This window comes from Buteo buteo, chromosome 11, assembly GCF_964188355.1.
Source record: "Buteo buteo chromosome 11, bButBut1.hap1.1, whole genome shotgun sequence".
NCBI lineage: Eukaryota > Metazoa > Chordata > Aves > Accipitriformes > Accipitridae > Buteo > Buteo buteo.
Window position 1 is genome coordinate 30,916,425 of NC_134181.1, and position 22,109 is coordinate 30,938,533.

The following is a 22,109-nucleotide window of genomic DNA, read 5'->3' on the forward strand; positions in this document are numbered from 1 at the left end:
GAGGAAAAAAAATCACGGAGAAGTAATTTTACTTAGATGGTGCCCTTGGAGATTGGAAGAATTTCGTTGTGTGGCTTCTCCACTTCATATTTAGCTACCAAATAGTATGACAGTCTACTAAAGATGCAACTGGGGTGGACTTACACAGGAAGAAGAGAACAGAGTAGTAACCATCTTACTCCTTGGTGTAGTTTGCACCCCACATCACAGGACGGGTAAAGCTGAGCAGACTTTTCATTGTGACAGTCTGCATCCCACATTAAACACTCTTTGCCAGTGATACTTGTCTGTGTGCAGCCTCTGATTTCAGCACACAACATTTCTGTTGTGTTACCAGCAGGATGGTAATTCCTTTGCTGCTGTTGGGGAAGAGGATTGTGAGATCTGCCTCCTAATAATGCCACAGACCTTCCCCACTTCAAAGCAAAAATGCTGCTCTTCTTCAGAAGGGACTGTGAAAGTCCATTAGGGCAGAAGAAACTCAGTTTGAAGAACAGAGTTTGTCAAATATCTGCAACTCCTTGGCAGCAGGAGAAGATTCTTGTGCAAGACAGATGATATCTACTGAAATATGTTCTTACTTTTTCTTGCCAAGAAATCTTACCCCCTTCTCATTCTGATGACAGGAAAAAAACTCCCTCTACTGAATGCATTTCAGGAGAGTCATTGCTTGCTGTGCTTTTGAAATTAATGGCTAAGCTGAATTCTTACATATTTAATCAGTTTCTTTCCTTCATACCTGCTTTTGTCACCACAGCCTTTAAGTGTAATGAATCGGGCAGCCTTGTGCTGCATGAGCATCACATTGTTTTGTCTGACTGGAGCCCCATGGCTTTTCTTTATCTTCTTTTTTTTAAGCAGGTGAACAAAAGTCTGCCTCCTCCAGCTTGTTGTGTGCTGACACTTGACACTACAGTCACTGCAACTGTGGCCTGGTTATGATTCTGCTGCTCAGACATCCATTGTTTTCAGCTGGCTGAGATGATAAACTGCCATAGTTTTACATTTCTTCTTGGATAATATTTTCACGTGATACATATGATAACAAACCTTCACTATCTTGCCAAATTCTTGGAATATACTCTGCTTTCTATTGAACTCGGAGTCTCTGACAGTCGTTAGTAGAAATATTAAGGTTTTCTGTCTTACAAGCTTTCAAATCTAAGAGTAGCAAAGTAAAGAGGGATTAATTTGTCCTTTGTTTGTATGACTCTCAAGCTGCTACCTTTTTCTGGAGAATTTTGGCTTTGCTATGAGAATACAAAAGATCTCTTCATTTTTAGGATTGAAAACTAACTTTCAGAATGTGGTCACAGTTCAGCTAATGCAGTGATCACTCTCTCAAAATAAAAAGGACATGAGAAAAGAGGTGCTCACTTAACTTCAGCCAAGAGTTAATTTGCCAATGACTAGTCCATGTGTAAAAGTTGTTAGCCATTTCACTTCAAGAGTGGCATGCTACAGACTCTCCCATCACGGTCAGGTTGGGGCAAGCTGTGTTCTACTCCTCACTAGCCAAGCTGTGCCTATGAAAGCTCCTGAGTGCAGCCGCAGTGCCAGGCTGATGAAACTGGGCTTGTACTGGTATTGCTTATTTTGGTCATTGGTGCTGCTTTTGGACTAACCCCAGAACAGCCTTACTAGCATGATTGTATCTGAAGAAGCAGCACTGTGCTGGTGCTATAGTGTCTTCTAGTAAGGCATCTCTCATTTAAGCACAGACTGGCGAATTGGCCTGAATCTGGCAGGTTGCCTGAGCTCCAGGGAGAGAAAGCCAGCCCCAGGACACTCATCCAAACCCTAGTTTAGATGTTAGTCTGCCTGCTCAGGCTCTCGGGACCTGCAAGATGCTATCGTAGGCCAGGCTTTAGTTGCGTGATTACTGAGGAATTCCAAGTGCCCTTCGTATTAAAACAATTACTGTATTTTAAGCTCTTTTTATACAGTGTGTGAAATGTCTAATTATTAAAGCTCTACACTGGGGACTGACAGAGGCTGGTGCCCATTGTTGTCTAATTAAGCTTTTTTCAAGAAGTCGATGTACTTGGGAGCAACACCGTTGAACTTCATTGTCTGGGGTTATCTCCTAAATTCTATTACAAAGTAATTTCCAACCTGCAGTTCTTGTTTGTTTTATTGGAGCATTTTTTTCCCTTCCACCTGTTAGTACTTATTTGGGCTTCAGTTTTCAGCAGCACAGCAGAATTCTCCTTCCAACTCGTTTTTTGTTTTAATTTGTTGTCTTTTTCAGCTACCTGAACTCCAAATGAAAAGCTCTGTAGCTAGGTTAGTAAGTACATAGAGAGTCATGGGAAGTGAGCATGGACTATTCCCAGCTGCACAATTGAGTACACTTACACCTCTCTGTTGAGTTATATGGTCATGGGGGTGATTCACAGCGGTAAAAGCTGTGTAAGCCAGTGCAACCCACTCATGAAATTTCTAGGACAGTGCATCAAAGCAAAAGGATTTGGTGGGGGTGGAAGGGAGGGGAGAACAATCTTTCTTCCTTAATACTGTACTGTCCAGAGTCAGATCCTTTCCTAGTGAATACCCAGGAACCTGCCTTACCCGATCACATAAAGTGAAGTAGATAACAACAGCTTTGGCCTGCCCCTCAGTGTGGAAATATGGCCAGTGGAAATGATGATGCTCTTGAACATGATGATGCTCTTGAACTGCCATGTGCAAAAAAGTGAAAGGTTGCAGTGCATAGGCTTCTATATCTAGATTTACCTGAATGTTCAGGCATCTGAGGATTGCTCTAAACTACACAGCTGATGCCCTGTGACTGCAGAAATAATCGTGGCAGAGCAGATGTTTCTCAGGTCTTCTGTAGACTTGATGAGGAGAGAAGGTGTTGGTTGTGGTGACTGGTGGGGTCATTTGGGATTTAGTGAGCTAGAGTTTAAAGGGGGAAGTGATATTGGTATTGGACTGATACCAGTAGAAAAACACCAGTCTTTTGGACACACCAGTTTTAAAGTCTCTAATATTTGAGGTGATTAATGGCTGATTTTGCTGTCTGTTTTGCAAGAAACTTCACATCTTGGATCTTAATGACAGGTGCAAGAGTTTTAGTGTGAATTGGAAGTTTGGAAGCAAAAGTAGCTTGCAGAGATGTAGCAAGTCAGCAAAGATCTTGTCACTCTATCTTTCATCAGAGTGGAGCATTTTCTCCTGTAAGTCTCTGCTCTCTTCAGTTTGAGAAGTATTTCTCTGGCTAATAAAGGCCTTTTCATTTGCAACAGAACATACTGAAGGAACATGCTGATGATGACCAAAATCTTGCCATTTCGGGTGTCCCTGTGGTCAGCTGGCCCAAGAAGACTACAAAGGTAATGAGACACAATTACTAATAATTGTTGTGCTAGGTCTTGGTGTTTATTTATCTATAATCTGACAAAGTGGTGTATATGGTACTTTGGCAGCTGCCAGCATTTTTAACATGAAATGTTATTTTTAAGGGTTTTATGATTAGGTATTGAAGCAGAACACAAAAGTGCCTCAGCAGGGAGAAATCATTTCCATTTAAAAATAATTTGTTTGGGCCTTACTTACCAGTGTAAAACTTTGATATGTCTTGGTTAAATCTAAAAATGTTGATGCAACATTTTGTGTAAAATTAAATGATGTGTAAATCCTACAAACTGGTCACTTAGTAAGCACTCTCATCTGGATGAGAGGATGTTTTTTCTCTTATACTGAGACCTCCTGAATTCTCTGTGCAAGTGTGCCACTGTAACTTTGGAGGGTTGTTTTCTGTCCCTGTATCTTAATTTTTCCCCCTGTATATGGGAGTAATTCTCTTCACTTTGCAGAAGAATCATGAGGCTTGCTTCATTAATACTTATAAAGAGTTCGAAATAATTAACTCAAGAATAATGTCAAAAGGCTGGATGTTATTTATAACAGTGGTATGTTTACCACACTCCAGTTATTCAGTGTGCTGTAAAAGCAGCTTTGCTTATTTAGAAGATGTCTCATCGCTTCTATTTTTACTTTATTTTTTCACTGAATTAGTTTTATAATACATAATTTCTTCAGAAATGCTGAAAGAGTCAGTCAGCTTAAATCAGGCTTCTATCTGAAAGTCTGTTGTTATTATCATTGTAAATAACTTTCAAATAATTAACTGAGTGAATTATTTTCTCTGTTCTCACTTTTTGTGCTGGTGCACTTGCCATGGTTTTGCATATAATCGCTTGTAGCCATGAGAATTTGCTGTTTTCAAATGGGAAGTAGGAGACCATAAACATCAAACCGCCAGAGGAGAGTGGGGCAGAATGAGCATATCGTGTTCCTTCTTGGTTTCTTTTTGGGTTTTAGCTGAGCATGTTTCAGATAAGTTATATCTTGTTAAATACGTATTTCCCTTTTAGCTTGTAATAAATCCATGGGAATATGCTTTGTGTTTAAAACATTTGTTTAAAAACAACAGTGGAAAACCTTGAGAGAAATAGGTGTTGGATTCTCCACTCCACTGCTTTGGTAGCTGCTGTTTGTTCATCAGTCAAATATACTCTAGGCATTGAATAAAGCAAAATCTCTGTGACCAGAGGAAAGCTGGTGTGTGAAATGTATAAAACAAAACTAAGAAACAACTGACTGTTGTGCTGTCTCTTTTAAGTTTGTGGTAGAAGTGAGGATCTTGGTGTTTTGAGGCTTTTATAAGCTTTGGCATTTGCTAATGTTCCTGTTCACTTTATTTTGGAATCCCTGATAAATGGTTCATTTCTTATATTTTATTTCTGTGTGTTGGCAACATAACTGTAACTGTAAAAGATTTGTATTTTTTGTGACTTAAATCTTATCCCTCTTAGCAAAATCCATCTTGCTGGCTGCAAGGGGTTTTGTTTGTTTTTTTTTTTAACTTTCAGGTGTTTATTTTCCTTTAGGCTTTCTGAAAGCAAAAACTTTTAGAAGGCATCATTCCCAGTGCTAAGGTACAATAACAAACAGTTAAATACATTGGCTAATAACAAATATGAGGAAAACTTTCACAGAAAGTCAGGCTTTAGATTAAAGTTTGGAAATAAACAAAAATTGTAACAGAAGAAATCCTTTCACCATTCTCTTCATATTTACTTTGCTTAATCTGTGATCAGTTTGTATTATGTCTCATGTATTAGTTAAATGGTACACATGCAGCTATGGCTGAATGTTTCCCAAAAGGAGTTTGTTGTGCTTCTAATTGGCAAATGTCCATATCATCTTACTTGTTACAGCTATTTCCCTTGTCTGGGAACAGAGGCCAAGTGAGCAGGCTAGGAAGACACGTCTTACTTAGAGTTTAGCCTTTGAGTCCCAAATTAAAATATGTTGTTGGAGAGACAATATAGGGGAGATTTGTGTAAAGGCAGTGTTAGTAGTTAAGCTTGGTTATTTCTCCTTTGTTGCCTGTACGTCCTGATAATGAAATAGAAGATTTTTAGAGACAAGAAAACCCTTAAGGAGGGGGAAACTCCCTTTAAAATTGGATTGTAGCTGGTGGAGCAAGTCTCTATGGCCAGGAGATTCCACAAATGTTGAGTAGAAGGCAGGGGAGTAAAACCTACCAGTAATTTTGCTTTCTGTACTATTGCTCTTGTAGTATATAGGAGAAATGCCAAATACTTAACAGTGCCTTTCCTGAGATACTTGTGTTCAAAGGGAGTGGCAGATAGAGTACAGCATGGTGCCAGCTATCCTGGGGCTGGTAAGAAGACATTGTAGCTGGTATATCAGCTTCCAGGGAGAGGAGGATTGTCTGATTCCAAGTCCATAAAGAAAAAGGAGGGAACTGAAATCCAGAAAGAGAAGGCAAGAAATGGAAAACGTGGCTCTTGGTTTCTCCCAAGAGAAGACTCCAGAAGAGATTTAGAAAGACAAGAGCAGCAGATGGAGAAGGAAGAATAAAGCCAGCTTTAAATGCCAAAACATTTCAAAGAAAATGGAAATGACTGTAAAGAAAGGAGGGGAAGAGACTAGTAATGGCGAGAGAGCAGGATGAGGAGAGAGGCAAGTACTGAAAAGGGATGGAGTGGAAAAAGCACAGAGCAGGGGGAGAGAACTCTTACTAAAGTAAAAGATCCCTGGAGTAGGGACAGGGAATGACTTAAACTATGTGAATAACCCAAGCTGTGGAAGGGCGGGCTTAATTACGTTGACTTGCTTTTGAAAGAACATGCCTTTAATAACCTGAATGATTTTCTCAGCAGCAAATAATATTTCACTTTAAAATTGAGTCACAGTTTCTTTTATGTGTTGTTAGTGTGATGTGCCAACAGTGTGCACGGTTCTATACTGTAAAACGGTTGCTTGAAGACTGTGAAATTCTGGGGTTTAGGGAAGAAACATGTTTACTCACCTTAAATCACAGTTCACAGTGGATAAGGTGTAATGGGCAAGACATTTAACTAAGTTTGTGGAAGACCCGTCTGTATGTTGTGGCCCCATTGTGCTGCATCGCTCCTGTCTACCTTTTCTAAAGGCATTTGGGGCTGTCAGTTATACTGTAGTTTGCTGTCAAAAAAAATTACTCACTAAGAAAAGAAACAGATGATCAAAAATGTATTTCTGAGGAGATAAAATAAATGGGTGACATTTGATGATCTTGTGGTTAGTGTACAAAATGGGAGGCAACAGTCTGCATTCTCTTCCCAGCTCTGCTGCAGCCTCCTTGTGTTGCATGAGGTGAATGGCACATTTCTGCTCCCTGAGCTTTTCTGTATGGAGATGGTGCTTCCCTTCCTGGGAGGTTGCAAGGCTAAATTAATGTTTATAAAAATCTGTGACATCTTCAGCAGAAAGTTTCATAGTAAAATGCATGAACCAGTATTATTTTATGGTAATAGAGAAATGGCATGTGATTCATAGGCACCTCTTCCAGAGCACATTCACTCATCTTTATGGAGCTTTTTTGAGTCTTTTGTACTTTTTCTAATTTATTGATAATTACTTGGCACAATAATTACATTCTAGTAGGCACCTTTTTTTTTTTTTTGCAAATGCTTTTTCAGAAGAGGCAAGAACCTTCTCTTTCAGCTATAGAGTGAGAGAACACAGTCCATTTTCAAAAGAAATCTCTGATATGAAATGATTCATTTACCAAAATACTTGACTTTGCCAGGGATCCTAGCATATGTACAACAATCCTAATTTAGACCTTTTCAAGGAATCAGGCATGTGGGACCGAGTGGATATTTGAAACCTACTTGTCGTGATGGCTGGCTGACAGTTTACGTACCTTCAGACTAAGCAGCACATTTTTCCCAGCTGGCTGCCAAGCATGGATGCAGCTGTGGATATGTAAACCCCGTCCGCGTTCCTTTGCCAGGGCTTTGTGCAACAGTAAGTTGTCCTTGCTTGGTGTGGTGCTGAGTGTTATCTGTGGGTTTTTTTGCAATGGTAGTCTGCAAAAGGAAGAATGCCATAGGGTATGCTGCCTTGAAATTTTGCATTCTTAAGCGACTAAAGAGGAGTGAGAAATAATCCTAACAAGCTAAGTCCTTCCCCATCCCTGGGACATGAACTTCTGGGTGGTGTGAAAAGAGAGCAGGGCCTAAACCTGATTTTTCACTGTGGCGACACATTGCTAATCACTGGTGCAGAAAGCTGACTATCGTCAAGCCAAATCTTGAAGCCCACTCTGAAGATTTGATGAGCCCTACAATACCAGAGTTCCCATTTTATCTGCACAGGGATTAGAGGTAGCATTTTATTTAAGGAACTCAGAGTATGGCCCAAGCAGAAACCATGCATTTTTCAAACCATTTCCTATTTCTGGAAGACAACAGTCAACTATAGTAGCATGTAATTACACTCTGTGGCAGTGCCTTCTGTTTTTATTGTGATAAAGAACTTTAGTTGTCTATGAAGAGCAGCTATAAAGAACTAAAATATGTTTGGACTCTCTTGTTCTGTGAAGAGTTAGAAATGCAGACTGTGAGCCAGATTCTCATCTCTCTTACCTGGCACAAACCTAAAGCCACTGCATTTGTAATGATAGCAAGTGTCCAAATATATATAGGTCTGGCTGTGAGCAGGAGATGAAGCTGTAATTTTCAGTAGCTAGTTAACAATGCTGCAATATGTGGCTGTTTTTCTGATGCCCGTTGATATGTTTTTTCCATGTAATTTTTACCTGTTGATTTTAAGAGAGGATACTTGAGAAGTATAATAAGGAAATGGTAACACTCTTATTTAAAGGAGTACTATTAATTAGTAAAGGCCACAAACTAAAATTTTAATTGGATTTTTTTTTTTTAAAAAACCAACCTTCCCTGCGATTGGCAATGCAAATAATGTTCATAGCTATGTATCAGCGCATGAGAACCAGGAAGAAAAAGTGATGATAAAAAAAAAGGGGGGGGGGGGGGGAGAGACATCTCAGGCTGGTTTTTTTGCTGTTGGTTTTTGGGTTGGGGGTGGCAATGGGTGGGCACAGGGTTGAAAGGGACCTTCTGTGGTTTTGACTCTACTTTCCTGTTACTATGGGCAGCATCTGATTCCAATCATTAGCGAGTTCTGTCTTACAGCAGTTTATTTTTTACCCCATTATATTTACTAAATATCTTTTTGCAAAATTCTACAGATACTTCCATGTATCTGAAAAAGGAAGATTAACTTGAAAGAACTATCTGCGAGAGGGAAGCAAAAGGCTGATTGGTGTGATTGAGGAAAGGTTGAGCTAGTCATACTCCATCAGACCAGACAGTCCTTGTAGCCCGGTGTCCTGTTTCTGATGGAGGCCAGTCACAGCTATTAAAAGGGTTGTAAGAACAAAGCAGACATATAGCAATCTTTCCTTTGTTTATCTTCCCCCATTTAAGCTAGAAGATGGTATCTTCATCTTTTGTGTTTAGTGTCCCTTGGTAGAATATTTTTTCCTCTGTGAATTTACCTAATAATTTGTGGAACCTGTTGATCTTTTTCACATCTATAGCATTCTGTGGCAGTCTCCCCCACAGTTTAATAAAGCTCTGTGTAGAAAGTACTTTCTTATGTTGTTTCAAATCTGTCCCTTAATATCATAAATACACTTCATGCCCTCTGTATCATGCATTTTGAGAAATTTGAATGAGGTCTCTGTTCACCTTCTCTGTGCTGTCAGTGATTTTTTTATGTCACTGTTACTGCTTCTCAATCTTTCCCACTCCCACCCCCCTACTCCCAAGCTGAAAACACCAGTAAATTCAATCTTTTCTGGTACACAAGCCGTACCATATGTTTAATCATTTTTCTCACTCTATTCTAGTTCCACTATAGGTAGTTTTGAGATGAGGGTGGATATGGGACTCCACAACCACATATAGTATTCAAGATGTGATGTTTAAGAGCAGAGACTAGAACATGTCTTGTTCAGCACAGCACAACAAAGTTGAAGGGGGAGATGATTGTTGTGTAAGTACTTCAGGGAGTATAAGCACCAGGGGAGGAGAAGAGTTATTTAAGCTAATGGACGATGTTGGCATGAGAACAAGTGAGTATAAACATACCATAAATAGATTTAGGCTGGAAATAAGATTTGTGATCGTTGTTCATAGTCTGAACTAAACAGCACACAAAAAAAAAACAGTAGACAGCTGTGGTGAAAAGCGTGTTAGATTCTTAGAAATAACTTGTATTTTAAATAATTAAAGACAGTGGTATTAGTCACCATTTCTAGACCTGGAGCCCATAGAGGTCCTTGGGCACATTCATGTGTCTGCTGCCATTTTCCAGCAAGGAACCTTTTTCCCTTTTCATGGTATTTCACACTAAAAATGCTGGAAAGGGAAGAAGATCTACCAGATTTTAATAACAGAGCTCCCTTATGTATGGCTCCAATTTTATGAACATATATGCAACATTATGCATTGGTATAATGCAAACTTAAGAAATAGTAAGTAAATGGACTAAGAATCAGTGGACACAATAAATTTGATTGTATGCAGAAATTAGGGTGTAAAAGCATAAATTCAAGTGTTTTGATAAACTTCAACTTGAAACGAATGTGATTTTTCAGAAGCATTGAGCATTGTTTTACATCAGATTTTCTTTAAATTCAGAGGGAGAGGTGCTAGGTGGACAAAGAACATTCCTGAAAACCTTTGAATAAATACTTCCAGTTTTTACTTGCTTGCTTACTAAGAATTCCTGCCATAGCTATCGCTAGGCCAGCTCCACCCATAGAAGCAAGAGCAGTGAGATACTAGTTAGAGCAATTAGTGTTTTAACCAGAGTGGTGTTTGAAACAGATCTGAGCACGTATAAATGGCACAACATCAAAACAGCATCAGTTTCAGGAGCCTGCCCGGGGGCTACCACCAGGAGAGCAACATTCCTCGTAGTAGCAGTGGAAAAACTCTGCCAAATTCCCTCAGACAGACCAGACCTTGGAGATCTATTCAGGGTACTTCCTGTGGGAATACGCGTGTATTAGAAAGCAAATACTGACAATTAAAAACAAGCACTTAAGAATCAAAGTAAAAATTGAGTCATCCTAGTGTCGGAAAAAATCTGGGAAGGGGGAAAAAAAAGGTAGAAAGACAGCAAAACAATTCTGTGTAAATTGTTGTACGGTGTATTTTTTCTGGTTGAGATTCAAGTAAGTTTTACATCAGTCATTCCAAGTGGCGCAGGAGCAAAAAGGAGATTTAAACTGTCACATTTCATCCTTGCCAGGCACCAGCTTAAAGGTGTTTGAAGTGATCTCACACAGAACTGCCTGAACTCTGCTTGGTGTCAACAACAATTTTAAATGCCAACAGTCTGCAAGAAGATTTGCATATACAAATACGTGTGTATTGTGAATCCTTTTTGTTGATAAAAATCCTGATTATAAAGTTCATAATCTACATATCGGACATTTCTTGGTAGCTATCAGATGCTAATAATTAATTTCTCTTCCAGAAAATAACTTAAATACAAAAGAAAATGAGGATTAAGATCAATTTAAATTTGTTTTTCCTCTTTACTGATTTAAGTTGTGATTGGAATCAGTGATTTAAATAATTTTGAATAATTTCTGTTATTTTACACTGTAGGATAGTAGATGCCATGTGGTAGGAGAGAGCTGAAATTTGTTCAGAAAGATGTCCCAGTTCTGGCTCTTGACAAATCTATTAAGAAACAAACCCACATAGTTGAGGTTTGGGGGATTTTTTTTTTAGGGGACTTCCCACTGTAGCTGTACACATAAAAAACTAAGACCTTTCCCTGCTAACTACACTTGGGAGCAGGAAAAATCCTGATGCACCAGAACCAAAGACTTCTTCAGGTACTGTGCAAAGGAGTAAGAGCTGCTGAAGCTACTGGGAGTTTCTGTCAAGCGTCTGCTTTCCTGGGGCAGCACTGCTGAGGAAGGCAGCTCCTTGCCTGACTTGTTTATTTTTCTGAGCACTGCTTCAGTCTCTTACAAACATTAGTCCTGAAGACAAATTCATTTCTGTGGTAACTCCATGCAGGCCAGAGGAGTTTTCAGGCTTTGGTGTGTGTCTGTCATACATAACATGGCCAAAGAGCTTCACTGTGTATTGCCTCAGTATTTTTCTAAAAGCTTTGCCTGGTGACTTGACAGATTATTTCTCACCTCAAGAGGCTGTACTTGAAATATTGTGTCCCTTCGGGGACTAATTATAAATAGCAGGACTTGAATGAGCACCTTCTTAATCTTCCATCTTTGACTTAATATTTTCCCTTCTTATCAACTCTTAGCCACTTGCTTTGAAATCTGACCAATGGCTTTATGTGATTAATACATCAAACAGGTAAATTAGAGCCATTTTGACTCTGAGTAGAAATTTGAACGGATTGGAAAAAATGAACAGATATCTCTATTTTCAAACTGTTGTGCTCCAAGTATCATGAGAAGATTTATGTATTCTTCCCCATTGTCATTCTTCTACCATATGCATGAATATTCAGTAACATGAATTTTTCCCAGCTATGTCTTGACTGCCATTTTTCAAGATAGCAGCTTTCTCTTTATTTCATGACAGTAAAAGTGCTGATGAAAACTACTTTAGTCTTTAAGACCTTCTTCTTAGATCGTGTATGTGAAATGAGTTGACAGGTCTCAAATTTTATCACCAGGAGCTCGCCTACATTCATTGCTGAGTTGGCCAACAAAACTAAACAAAAAGCAAAGGTTTGAACCTGGTTTAAGTATTCTAGCATCTTTGTGTTCTCCCCCACCCCGACATTAAAGCCATTCAAGCTTTGAGTTACGTATCTGAGATTTAATAGTTTTGTTTCTGGATCGAAGCACATTGGCAGAGCAATGGGGAAGGCGTTTGTCATTCCACAGTACGTGCTGCACAATTATGGACATTAATCCTGCATGCACTTTTCAGAACAAAATTGAATTGTATGTTCTGTCCCTGAGAAGATGGCTTCCTTTTAGTTCTATAGCACATTGAAATTAAAGTCTGCTGAGAATATAAATGAGATCTTGTTTCAACTTTATGACTTTCCTGCAGGCACTAGTAGACCAGATAGAAGAGGTACAGAAGTGCTCTCCTTTTGGAAAATCAGCAAATACAACAAAAGATATGGTTAAATTCTGATAAAAGCGAAGTAGCTTTGAGACTTAGTCTAGCATGGTTTGATTGTTTATGTCCTGGATGTTTCCCTACAAATCCAGGTCAGGTTTGTAGGTGACAGCAGGGCACCTGAGCTCTCATGAGGCAAACTATACTTCAGCTTTTCCTTTGCTTACCATTTGTTTGCCTCTAACTGTTTGCATTTGGTCTCTAGATTTTAAAGCTGCTGCCCACATGTTGGAAACAACTGACTGTCTTACAGCATTCTGTGCTATGTGTTAGAGTGCACTGAGCAATTTACAGGAAAGCAGGTTACATATTCTGGTTAATCCACTCTTTCAGCTACCAGCCACATCTATTTGCATGTTCCTCCACAGCGTGGCAGTCACTTCTTATCTTCTTAGGAGCCTATTTCACTCGGTTTTGCATTTACTGACAGAACATGGCTCTTGGAGACACAAACTGTGCTGTGGAAACACTCTGTGGCACAAGGACCTGTGGAAGAAGGAAACATGGCAGGATTTCTTTCATTTCCCAGTGGATAGTCCCAATCATGCCATGGCTCTTCCTGTAGACAAGAGCCTGTCTTGTGTGGTAGATGACTGCTCTGCAGTCTCATTTATTATATTTTTAAGATGACAGGGGATTGGGGTGTAGGGGGTGTTCTGTTTTTAAGGCTTATGAGAAAGATGGAGTGAGTTACTCTCCGCACATTCTGTCTGGGCTCTTGCTGTTTTGGGTGCTGCTCCTCTACTGCACTGTAATAGTCCACGGTTGTCGTCCTTCAGGAGATAGTCATACAACCCTTGCTGCCTTTGCTTCTCCTGTATTGGATACTGGTTAGGGAAAGTATGTGCAGTAGGCATTACGTGGAGGAAGCAATCAATATATTATTTCATCTTGAGTTACTTTATTTGATCTCAGGTTGATCCATCAGAGTGTTTATTAAAGAGATTGTGATGGATACTCAGTGCATCTGATGAGTACTCTTATGTCATAGTTCAGATAAAACAGGTAGTAGGAAGTAGTAGGATCACGATACTAGATGGATATTTAGGTTGTCAGAATGTCACTGCTAGTGTTGAGAATATGACTGAAATATTGGCTAGAACTCCTGAGAAGAGTGTCATGAAATTTGCCCAGGCCCAACAGTTAAGATTGTATTTCATGTAAATGGACACTTACACCAAAACAATGAACCTTAGAAAGCTATTGGCTAACTCTCGTATTCTGATGCAGGTCAATAATCGTGGTTCATAAACTTCTCGGTGGGTTTCCTTTTCAAAAACATATGTGCTGGCCTGCAGAAAGCAGCAGCAGCTCAACTCGCAAGATCTTTTTTTCAAGGACTTGAATATAAACCAGTTTGAGGTTGTTTTTCCAATTGTTTCCATGTAAATATTTTTTCTAATACCAGCTAAATATAATACTCCATAAAGATGCATAAAAAGTTTCAAGGGAAGGTTAAATCAAAGGTGTGTTTGTGCCACATTAAAAACTTTATTTCACCTCATATTGAGAGTCATAGAATCATAAACTCTAGTGTCTTAATATGAAAACACAGATCCTGTTTAGCACTGGTAGCAGCAGCTGAAATCTGTTGGTACAAGAGATGCTTGGGAGCAAGTGAGCACAGCGCAGGGGTTGTAGTCTTCCTCCCCCCGTCTTGGTTTTACTACTTAAGGATATTTGCATGAGAATAAAATCTGGTTCTTTGGCACTCATCTGCTCCTGCTGTTTATTCTTTGCTTGAGGTTATTGTCTCAGTTTGTGACAACATAATTGGTTTCTGTGGAGAAGATTATGATATTGATGAGACTTATATATGACTTCAGGTGAGGTGCAATCAAAGCAACAGTTCAGAATAGAAGGTACTGTCTGTTTCATGCAGTTTTCACTAAGGCTTATTCAGCAGTTTAATTAAGGATGTTATTTATTACTGAATTATATCACGCAAAGCTGAAGTATGGACACAGTTATGCCAGTACAGGTGTGACTAGGGTCAGTGCTGCTTATATTGTTTTCTAAGCTGATGTAAACGGTACCAGGCTAGTCAAATATACTCTGTTCGCACAAGGGTTGCTCACTATTTGTCGTGATTTAGTGTTCTCTAGTGTAGACGAGCTGAAAGAATTGAGCTGGAAAATGCTCTCTTAATAGTTCTTTCTGTGTATTAAATATTTCTTTGAATGGTTAGCTGCTCTTGTACAAGATGAGATTTTTTTGAGAGCAATTATAATCAGAAAAGTTTATTTTATTGTGCTGTTTTCTCCCCACTGATTCCCAATTTGCTATTTTATATCATATCCTATCCAATTTTTTTTTAAACGCCATCTCGGCAATGTTTACCTAGCATTTGGAAATCATTCTGAGATCTTCTTGGCATGTGTATCTTCACTCCTAACACAGGCCTGGTAATTAGAGCTCATTTGTCAATTGTGTTGCTGTTGTAAGCAGCAGACTAGAACATGCTCTCCCATGGCAGGGCTGGATGCCGAGTGAAGGTTTGATGTGGGTTACACTTGGTGACCTGCTGTAGCCCAGATAGGCTAACGCAAATATCAAGAGTGCTAGTATGCGTTGCAGATGAGAGGAGTAGGATGATCTATGTCATGATTTAATTTGCTGTGAATGACATTTCACTGTGGTGTGACTGGTGGATTGTCCTTGGGGGATGTCACAAGTTACTTTTTTTTCTCCTGTCTGGATTACAGAGCCAAAAGGCTGGAGGGGTGAACAAGCGTGAGCCAGGTTACACGGAGCCTCGCGTGGAATCAGCGCAGGCTAGTGGAGACTTGGTCTGCCCATGGGCAGGTGTGGGACCAGGCGTCTTCCTTCCGGATCTCATCTGTTCCCCTGCCTCTGCTGGAGGCCAACTGTATAATCGAACCACAAACACTGCTGTAATCGTGTCAGTTATCCTTGTTTCGTAGTTTAAAGCTCTCTTTTGTAGGCCTGTCGTGAGACATGCATCCCCCCCCTTCCTCTCTCCTCCAGAAAACATTGGATTCTGATATTACCTTGTGTTCTGAAAGCCAAGGCCTTAGGCACATGCCTTTCGTGCCTCAGCTTTCATCTGCTCCTGCTCCCGGTTGTGTACGAACACAATGCGGGAAGAGAGAAACCTGAGGAGACAGGCTGAACATACCCGATCACATTCTGGAGAGCCCCATCATGTGTTGCAAGTAAATGCTTCGCTCCTGGCATCGCGGATGAGCAGGATTGGGAGAATACCATCACATACCCATAATTTGAGTTTGAGTTGGCGAGAGGACAGAAGTACAAACAAGAAATGGATATTTAAGGTATTCAAATTAAGGAAAGGGCATAATTACATGATTCACTTGGCTTTATCAGCAGTCGCTTGTAAATACGTGTTTATAGTTAGACTGTATTTTGTTACTTGAGCGACCAGGCTTTGTGTAGACCGTGGTGTCACAAGGGTTGTGAGCAGGCATAAGGCAGCATCGCTGCTTGCTCCTGTGCCAGCTCCCGCCTGTTGCTGCCTCTTCTCCTGGGCTACCCAAAGTGTTTGTGTGGCCATGTGGCAGTTCAGACCAGGGAACGGAGCTGAAACTAGTTTGGCAAAAATCCTGATGCAAGGACCATTAGATGTGCTTCTTTATGGCTTCTTAGTTGCTCAGCACATGCAAATATTTAATCTCATGTTTAATTCTGTGTTGTGGGCGTAGGAGCCAGAGGCAAAATCCTAACAACTTGAATGGAATCGGGATTTCCCCTGAAAGCTAGCCCATAAATCCAATGGGAAATTTAATTCTCAGCACTCAAATTCAGGCCTGTGTGTCTTGACCCTCAGCTGCAAGCTGTTGAGGGTGGAGGCAGCGTCTGTGTTCAGGTGCTGGCCCTACTGTGACCTTTGGATCCCGAACAGGTCCCTGGCTGACCGATGTGAAACATTTCATGCTGCAGGAAGGATATTTTATTGTAAAACCCCAGTAGTGGGTCGGGACATTCAGAGTAGGGCTGCACATGGTTCCTCAGGAGCAAGCAAAAAAAATGGGGCGCCTCCACGGGGAGCAGTGCGAGCCCAGACGCGAAGAGCTCTGCAAGCCGGGTCGCCTTGTATCCCATCTTATCCCAGCGCCGGTTCTGCCGCAGCAGGGGCATCGCTTGAAATCCCGAAGTTCACTCGATGCCTTCCTCCTCCCGAGGGATGGAGGTTTCCTCCTCCCGTCCCGACCCTGGCAGCGGGAGGCGAGCCGGCAGGTAGCGAGGTAGAGAGAGGGGTGGCTGGGTGGGTGTGGGTGTCCGTCTGTCTGTCTGTGCGCGCTCTCCTTTGTCTCCGGCAGCCCGTGCAGCGCCGTGCACCCCGCGGGCGGGCGGCCGCGCATCCCAGCGCCGCGCATCTCCTCCCCTCCCAGCCCCGCTCGGCACACCCAGGCAGGCCGAGCATCGGCCCGCCCCCGCCGGCCCCCTCGGCAGATCGCGGGGCTAATTACCAGCAGGGGGCTAATTGCCAGCAGGGCGTTAGAGCCTCCGCCCGCCCCCCAGGCTGCGCTCTCCCGGCCCCGGCCGGGCCGGGCTGCGGCGGGGCGGCCGGCGCTGCCCCGGCCGAGCGGCCGCGCCGTCCCCGCTGTCCCCGCAGGCCGGCTTTGTGCAAGCGGGCCGCGATTGGCCGTGCCGGCAGGGCCAGCCCCTTCCTGGCTGCCTGGCATGAATATGCACGGCCCCCCTTCCTCCTCCTCCTCCTGCATGTGTGTGTGTGTGTGCGGGGAGCGGGGCTCCGCCAGCAGCGCCGCTCCAGCCATGTCAGCTCGGCTCCGCCTGGGCCCACCATGAGCCATGGCCATGTCTGCGAGCGCCGACGAGGAGGACTACGAGTCGGAGCCGGAGCCCGAGCCGGGGCCGGGGCCCGAGCTGGGGCCGGAGCAGGTCCGGGGCGGGCGGCGAAGTTTGCAGCAGGAAGGGAGGGGAGGAGGCCGGGCCGGGCAGCGCCGCGCCGAGCCGAGCCGCGCCGCGCCGGCAGCGGGGACGGGGAACAATGTGGGGTCGGGAGCGGCCCCGGCCCGGCCCGGGGCAGCGCCGCCCGGCCGAGGGGCTGCGCCCGGCGGCGCCGCGGGCTGCGGGCGTGTCCGCGGCCGCCGGGGCTGCCCGCCGAGCCCGGCGCGGAGCGGGGGCGCGGGAGCCTCCCGCCCGGGGGCCGGCCCGGGGCGCACGGCCTCGCCCGCCGTGGGCGCCCGGGGGGGCACCGGGAGTTCGGCACCTCCGAGGGCCCCGCGCCGCTTCGGAGGCGAATGGGCTCGGAGTGCGTGATTGTTCCTCTCGGGGGGGTTTCCCTGTCGTTTTCCAGAATCGCGATTTTTTTTTTTTTTTTTCCCCCCCCCCCCTCCTTCTAATAAGATTTCTCAAATAGCTGAGAGGGCTGCAGGACTTCAGGAGGGAGTCTGATGCTGAGCCTGGCTACCTTGTCTTAGTTTGATTTATAGCCAAAACCTCCTTTCCATTCCCAGGGACGAGGGATGTGGAATAAAGAGAAGGATGTGTGCTGAAATGGAAAGAGAACTTTTATTAATGCTTCCAGGGTTTATTCTCCGAAGGGTGGGCTTTTGGTTTTTTTGTGTTGTTTTGTGTTGTTTTTCCTGGGGTGGAAGGAGAATAAACTTTTTAAATTTATGAAGTAATCTGTGAAAAATAATCCAGAACATATGTTCTAGATTGCGTATCTTACTCTCTAAGAACTGCCTAAGCAATTAAAAATGCACCAGGAATAGAATTAGACCTGTGTATGCAATTTAAACGTAAACTTGAGAGTTTTGTTCTGAACTCAAGGTGTTTTCCTCTTTAAAATAGCCTAATAATTTGCTTTGAGAGACAAGTTTCTACATAGGCCGGGTGTAGGGTCTGTCCTCCAAACCCCATCTCGTTTCTAATAACTTTACTATGTTTTGCTTCATAATTGTAGCAAGAAAGCAGGGCCAAAAAAGAGTTTGGGCTGGTGGCGGTGGTGTGCCTTGGGTGTTCCCCAGGTATGGTGGATCTGGTGCAGAAACCTTAAGAGAGATGTTCATGTGCTGCACTGGCCTGGTGTAGTGTCAGTCCAAGAACCTGAGATGGGTCTTAGATGAGTAACTTTTATTAAGCCTTTACTTAATTCTGGAGATTGTGTGAATGTGCAGGCCTGCGCTGCTGTTCAATTCACTGCTCAGCTCCCAGACCTGGTAGTTAAAATGTCCCAGCCCCCTTCCTTTTCTTAAACTTTGTCCCATGCCAGGCCTTTTCCACTTGTGTCTATGTCTTGGTGTGATTACTGTATTCTTTTTAAAAAGAGGTAATTGTTGGGAGAGCAGATTGGTCTCAGCTGCATTGTACCAGCTGTGAAATCACTGCTGGAGGTGCTGGTTCTTGCTGGATGAATTTGAAAAGTTGATTGGTTATGTTCTGAGATTCTTCAGCTCTTCGAAAACCTGAGGCTTGATAGAGTTTTTATGTCTTAATAGTTTAAAACAAAATTTAGTGCAAGAAAGTGGAGATCCTTCCTGTGGGATTTCTTAAAGGGCTTGGTCCGATCCTAAATTACAGCGCTGCAACCTATGTAGCAAAGACCTGTGGAGTGTTTTTGTTCAAAACTGTTGCAGTGATAAAATGCCTCGCATGGATTCAACTGTATTTTCGTACAAGCCCGCTTTAGCTTGCGCAGTTACTGTATTTTTCTACACAGGACTTGTCAAATAGGTATGATGTAGCTTTTTCTGCTGCAATAGTCCCTGGTATGTAACAGGTGAAAGGCTTCAGCTCTACAGGTGTAGTTAAACAGCACAACATCAGTGCTTGGGTAGGAGCTGCAGTTTTTGTTATTCTGACTTTCTTCTGACTTTCGTTCCTCTTTCCCTAGTCTATATCTAAACTAAGGTGGCAGAAAGACGGTCGGGTTTCCCAGCAGGAGAGCAGATAGGATTTACTACTGCACTAGCAGTAGTTGCAGTCGGCACTGGGAGCTTGGAAGTGTGTGGGTGCTGGGGCATGTGTCCTGCCTGGTGCTGGCTGTGGGGAGGACAGCACCCTGCTGCAGCCCACCGGCCTTGCTGGGTTGCTCTGGGTAAGAAGAAATTCGATTTCTGACTGTGACATTTAACTTCAGCATGTGTAAACAGACTGAGAAAAATGCTCCTGGGTGGGGGTAGGGGGATTTGTCCTGAAGTAGTGGTAAGAAGAAAAGCTACATTTGCACAAGGTGCCCCAAGTCTATATAACTTACTGGTGTCTTTAAGAGCTCCTACTTTGGATACAGCTTATCTACAAAAGCATATTTTTGCCAATGTATCTTATTCCACCCTCCAGGCCTAACTTCTACCTCCTCACCAGTAGAGGAAAATAAGCGAGGGCACTTGCATTGGCACTGATGTGACAGTTTTATCACACTCTAAACAACATAGCTATGTTGGCAGAAAAGCTGCTGGAGTGTCACTAATGCCCAGATCAACCTGTGAGGTATAAACTTTTCTATATTTACTTGTGGGAAATTGATCTGTTTATTCCATAGTGGAGCTCTGTGTGGTCACCTGGCAGTGGTCACTAGGAGCTACATTGCTTTTTGCAGGAGAGGACAAGAAAGTTCATAGGTATGAATTGGAGGAGATGGTGGCAGTGAACATGTGGAGAGAATTAATCCCGTTTGGGGATGGCTGGGCTTGAAAAATTTCCGCCACCTTCCCTTTCCCTCTAATGCTGCTTGCTTAATGGAGGACCTTGGACTTGTCTTGCAGGACACCTCCACCCCGGCAGCAGTGTATGCTGATGATGGGTGATGTGACTCTTGTAAACTGTCACTGCTAGAGGAAAACAACTCTCCTGGAGTTTGCATGTGTGGACTTTTGGGCAGATACGCTTTAGTCAGACGTGTTAGATCTGTGGCTTTGGCTTGCGCTCTTCAGTTAATACAGCTTTTAAGGATGGTTATTGGCATCGGTGTGATTTTTGCTGTCTTAAACTAGCTTCTTCCTTGTCCCCACTGAATTCCTGTAGTCGCATCATGCTGTCCTTTCTTCCTTCCTTTTACGTTCTTCCTTTGACAAGGGTTCCTGTTAATTGTTGAAGAGATGTAAGGGTTTAATGCTGAAGAACTGTTGACTTGGTTGTGATTTTCTAGTACAAGACAGTGTGCGTGTAACAGGCTGTCAGCCTGCCAGGCAGTTTAATGCCAGTGCCCGTATTTCATGGTTAATGTAGAGTTAATGACAGGGTCTGTTTCAGAGACCTCTGGTAAAATGAATTTGGTGGATCTTCAGTCCAGTGCATTGATATGTGTGTTGCTGGTCTACACCACTGCTGGTAGTTGTCAATTTGACTGGCTTTCTTAGCAGGAAGGCCAAAACTACATGCCTGGGAAGCTAGGAGAGGGACATGTCACTGGAGCACTAGTGGACAGTGCTGCTTGCGGGCCTTGGACAGCAAGCAGAGAGCCTTGTCCTCCAGAACTTCCACACTGCTTGAACTGAAAAATGCACCTCTGTGTCTGCCCACCTCTGGTGCTACAGGAAGAGGCAAGGAAATAATGGACCAGAAGTCTTTGCTGTGGGATTCTGCAGTGCCCAGTATCAGCACTTGACCCAGCATGTTTAGGATGGTGTTTTAGCTGACAACAGTTATGAACTGTGGCTTGACGTGTGTGGCTTTTTTTTTTTCCCCTAGTGTTTGTTTATCAGATGTTATAAAGAAACAACTGGTAATGAAATTTGTCTGTTCTAATTCTGTTAAAACAATTTTATTGGGATGTGGTGCCATATAAAGTCTAAGTGCAGGACTGGCACCCGGGAAGTTCTGGGTCCTCATCTTTCTTTTGGTGCTGATATGGTTGCGTGGAGTCAGTCAGGCTACAGCAAATCAGAATAATAAGAATCTGTCCACATGTTACAGAAGGAAATCACCCCTGTCTTGCAAATGGAAGGGATGTATATTTATGTGGCACAGCATCTTGAAGCAATGAACGCTACGTGTGTAAGATGTCTTGTCTTGAAGAGATTTGCTTAGTGGATACACAAGCTGTTCAGATTGTACTTGGTTAGGAAGTGAAGTGCTTCAGGGTCTCACTGAGCTGGCCATGTGATAAGCCCTTCAGAAGGGCACTGCGTGTGTCCCTCGATTTTTCTTGGAGATGTTGAGTCTGAAATAACGGTATGGTGTCACTGGCAGCCGTTAGGCCAGTCACTGAAGCTGAGTGATGGAACAAGACCCGTGCCCGGGTAAAGGCCACTTGCAGAAGAGCTTGTTTCTAGGCTACAGGTTTTGTTGTCCTTGCTTTAAGGCCAGTACCTCCTTCCTCCTGGACTTAGTCACCCAGTCAGCTGATCTTCCTCTCCAGAGCAGAGGAGTTTGTATGTGAAGTTGCCTGTTGACAACTTCAACAGAGCCTGGTTGGTGTTGGGATAGCAGTTGCGGAACATCAGCACCTGCTTAATGATGCATTTAACAGCTAATAGCTCTTGAAGTGCTCTCTCCAAAAGCTTGATGCTCTTGGTATTTTTGTTTACCTGAGGTCTTTTGACTTATTCTTTACAACTGTGAAGGTTAGAAATCTGTTGCTGTTAACATCAAAGTTGTGTTTCTCTTGTAGTAAGAGTTGTGCTCAGGGCAGAGGCCCTTAGT

At 43.0% G+C, this 22,109-nt stretch overlaps 1 protein-coding gene across 10 annotated transcripts in view; it reads left to right on the forward strand.

Annotated features, from left to right (window-relative positions):
* KDM2B (lysine demethylase 2B) overlaps positions 1 to 22,109 on the forward strand; it is a 127,028-nt gene that overhangs the window by 82,857 nt on the left and 22,062 nt on the right. For all 10 annotated transcript variants that reach the window (XM_075041319.1, XM_075041317.1, XM_075041321.1 and 7 more), the window contains one exon: positions 3,252 to 3,338. In XM_075041319.1, the coding sequence (XP_074897420.1) occupies positions 3,252 to 3,338 (87 nt within the window). The remainder of the gene's footprint in view (positions 1 to 3,251; positions 3,339 to 22,109) is intronic.